A 3,751-nucleotide genomic window follows, 5' to 3' on the forward strand; every position below is an offset into this window, starting at 1 on the left:
TATCAACTAATATGACAATTCATCAACATATCCCATGTCACAAATTCTCATTAAAAAAAAAAGAGTTTGTTTAACTTTCTCTTTTTTCTTCTCTTTCATATTAAAAAAAATACCGAAGTAAAATTAAAATAATTCTCTTCAACTTTTTCTATTTTCATTTCGTTTCTTCTATTGGCAAATCCCAAGTGAGGTGAGGAGAGAATTAAAAGAGTAGAGATGTAGATGTCAAGAATACAAAAAGCTAGAAAAGGGAGTTATTATGAAAAGGGAGTTTGGAATTGCTAGAAAATACAAAAAAAGAAAAGGTTCCAGACAATATCTGATTTGTAGGGTAAAATCCATGTTATATAAAGTGATAAAGAAGAAGGTTAGACGTAGGGACCGCAAAAGTATAGCCTTCTCTTTAACGTCCCCAATATTTTGATTACGAAGGAAGTAAGGCAGCTGATACAAGTGAGCTTTATTCAATTTCTAATATTATAAATAGGCATGACAAATATGGAACAAAGACAGACACACAACCCAAAGAATCTTCTCCAATTCTTCCCCAAAACCCAAAGAATCCATTGCTGATCAAAATGGCATCAGGCCTTCCCCTCAGGCACCCTGCCCAAGGTTTTAATGCGAGCCAGCAACTGATCAAGAGTGACCGCGGCAGCATGCTAACAATGTCTGATGACAATGTGATGATGAAACAAATTGTAGGAACTCACGCTCCTGATGGCCGAGAGGTTGATGTCAAACCTCTTCTCCTCCTTGCAGAAGACATCCTCAAACGTGCCACCCTGCAAATCGACTCCTCTCTGACGGTATACTACTAAAACTCATCCTTGGAAATTAATCTGTATATCAACTTTACTCAATTATTTTTTGTTCTTTTTATGTTCCTGATCACTTATGATAACGCAGACTTCCCAGGCCCAGGCTGAAATGAAGGACAAGACATACCATGTCAATTTCGTTTCAATGCTCGATGCACTGTCGTATACTATAGATAGAATTTCCAGCGAGGTTATACAATGTCTTCAAATTCTAATATATGATATATGGGCATTCACCTAAAGAATCGATGACAATTTTTAAATTTCGCGTTTTTAATTTTGATGCAGATTGCCTACAAGGCACTGGGTGGGACAGATGCCCACGCAACAACTGTCTCACTTTTCAACATGCTAACAAGCTATTCCTGGGATGCCAAGCTTGTGCTCACCTTGGCAGCTTTTGCTTTGAATTATGGAGAATTCTGGCTGCTTGCCCAGATTTCCTCATCGAACCAACTTGCCAAATCCATGGCAATCCTCAAGCAACTGCCCAGCATCATGGAACACTCAGGGCCCTTGAAGCCTCGCTTCGATGCCATTAACAATCTGATCAAGGTCATGATGGACGTGGCTAGGTGCGTCGTTGAGTTCAAGGATCTACCGCCAGCTTACATTTCTAATGAAGTACCAGCATTGTCCACAGCCATGGCCCATATCCCTACTGCTGTCTACTGGGCCATCAGGAGTGTTGTGGCTTGTGCGGCTCAGATTACTAGCCTCACTACCATGGGACACGAGTATGCTTTTCTAGTCCACCATCTTTAATTAATTGAGCCATATATTACATGATGCATGTATTCCTTGTAACATTCTCCTTCACTTATTCCAGGTTTTCTATATCAACCACTGACGCATGGGAGCTATCCACCTTGGCTCACAAACTCAGCAACATACTTGACCATCTCAGGAAGCAATTGGATATTTGCTACCAATACATAGGTCTGCACCTCAGCAACTTTTTTATTATGCCATCATGTGTTGGATAGGTAATAAGAAAACAGGAAATTATTGCACGAAGATAGATCGAGAAAGCTTATAAAACCAATGGTGTTTGATGCAGATGAAAAGAGGAATGTCGAATCCTTTCAAATGCTAAAGAATCTCTTTGAAACGATCCACATTGACAATATGAAGGTCCTAAAGGCCCTGATTTATGCCAAGGATGATATCCAGCCACTTATAGATGGTTCTTCCAAGAAAAGAGTTCGCTCTTCTACCATTTCTTCTATTTATGTTATCAATCTATTGTAAAACCTTTCTCATACTTCCTTTTGAATTTAACAGGTCCATCTTGATGTGCTAAGACGGAAAAATGTGCTACTGCTCATTTCTGGCCTCGAAATGTCAACCGATGAGCTTTCAATTCTTGAACAGATATACAATGAATCCAGGCATCACGGACCTAGGTTGGATAGTCAGTATGAGGTGGTTTGGGTCCCAATTGTGGACCGTTCAGTCCAGTGGAGTGATCCAATGAAGGAAAAATTTGAAAGCATGCAGTCTTCAATGCCATGGTTCACAGTGTACCACCCTTTACTGATTGAGAAGGCAGTCATTAGGTTCATCAAGGAGGTGTGGCACTTCCGGAACAAACCTATTCTTGTGGTGCTTGACCCTCAAGGCAAGGTGATCTGCCCAAATGCACTCCACATGATGTGGATTTGGGGAAGCAATGCCTTCCCTTTCACTAGCTTGAGAGAGGAATCTCTCTGGAAGGATGAGACATGGAGGCTTGAGCTTCTAGTGGATGGCATTGACCCAGTGATTCTTAATTGGGTAAATTCATTATAGAATCAATCCAAATATACATACATTATACGTGTGAGTGTGTAATCGTGTTGACATTTGCTTCAATATTTTTTTGATCATCAGATCAAGGAAGGAAAGTACATTTTCCTGTATGGAGGAGACGACGATGAATGGGTGAGGAAGTTCACAAACACCGCACGTACTGTGGCGCTGGCAGCCCGCATTCCCCTGGAGATGGTTTATGTGGGGAAGAGCAGCAAAAGGGAGAAAATCCGGCAAGTCATAGCGACAATCACCGCGGAGAAGCTCAGTTCCGTCTGGCCAGACCTTACCATGATATGGTTCTTTTGGACCAGGCTAGAGAGCATGCTGTACTCCAGGATACAGTTAGGCAAGGTTGATGACCATGATCCTATGATGCAAGAAATCAAGAAGTTGCTTAGCTACGACAGAGAAGGTGGATGGGCTGTGCTTAGCAATGGGTCTAATGTTGTGGCCACTGGTCACAGGACTTCAGTTTTGCAAACATTGCTCGAGTATGACTTGTGGAAGGAACTAGTGCCTGTCGAGGGCTTTGATTTGGCCTTCCGTGATCACCAAGGCATTATCCACGACACTGCTCGTCCTTGCTGCCGCTTCGATTTCCCAATGACTACGGGTAGGATCCCTGAGACCATGAAATGCCCAGAGTGCAACCACACCATGGAGAAATTCTCCTCTTTCCTTTGCTGCCATGATGAGGTCATTCCATACGAGCTCTTCTAGTAAATGACCAGCTGCTACGCTTCCTTGTAGCTCATCCTGCCACTAAATAAGGTTGTTGAGTGCGCTCTTTTTTGCCTTTTAAATTTTCATGCGTTGTGAGGCACGATGCCCAGCTATGGCGCACAGTATTTGGACCTGGTATTTGATATTCCATACCATAAAATAAATTTGAGTGTGATCGAACTTAATTAATTTTTTTATTAATTAATATATAAAGTTCATTTTGAGTAGGTATTCTGTTTTGGGGACTTTCCTGGCTTTCGTTTTTTTTTCTTTTGTATGGCAACCATACTTTTTGTATAGCTTCCTTGCCTTCACCCAAAAGAATGAACAGCAGTGTGAACCTCCAAAAATTATAAAAAGATTAAAAGCAATATTAATTTCCTTAAAAGCGATTGCACCCAAAACTTAAAAAA

The 3,751-nt window shown here is 41.2% G+C and overlaps 1 protein-coding gene across 1 annotated transcript; it reads left to right on the top strand.

The window, feature by feature from the left end:
- The first annotated feature begins 540 nt into the window (after positions 1–540).
- Positions 541–3,517, top strand: LOC105117262 (uncharacterized). The gene is made up of 7 exons (XM_011014868.1): positions 541–809; positions 910–1,011; positions 1,110–1,558; positions 1,651–1,760; positions 1,882–2,024; positions 2,106–2,597; positions 2,694–3,517. Exons 1-7 carry the CDS (start codon positions 579–581, stop codon positions 3,333–3,335), a joined length of 2,169 nt encoding a protein of 722 aa, XP_011013170.1. The 5' UTR covers positions 541–578; the 3' UTR covers positions 3,336–3,517.
- Positions 3,518–3,751: the final 234 nt, after the last annotated feature.

This window comes from Populus euphratica, unplaced genomic scaffold (assembly GCF_000495115.2).
Source record: "Populus euphratica unplaced genomic scaffold, PopEup_1.0 scaffold1241.1, whole genome shotgun sequence".
Taxonomy (NCBI): domain Eukaryota; kingdom Viridiplantae; phylum Streptophyta; class Magnoliopsida; order Malpighiales; family Salicaceae; genus Populus; species Populus euphratica.

Excerpts from the sequence above, each read along its gene's own strand:
- LOC105117262 (XM_011014868.1), top strand. The coding sequence starts at position 579 with ATGGCATCAGGCCTTCCCCTCAGGCACCCTGCCCAAGGTTTTAATGCG. Across the intron at positions 1,761-1,881 it reads TATTTGCTACCAATACATAG|ATGAAAAGAGGAATGTCGAA; the intron begins GTCTGCACCTCA and ends TGTTTGATGCAG. Across the intron at positions 2,025-2,105 it reads ATGGTTCTTCCAAGAAAAGA|GTCCATCTTGATGTGCTAAG; the intron begins GTTCGCTCTTCT and ends TGAATTTAACAG.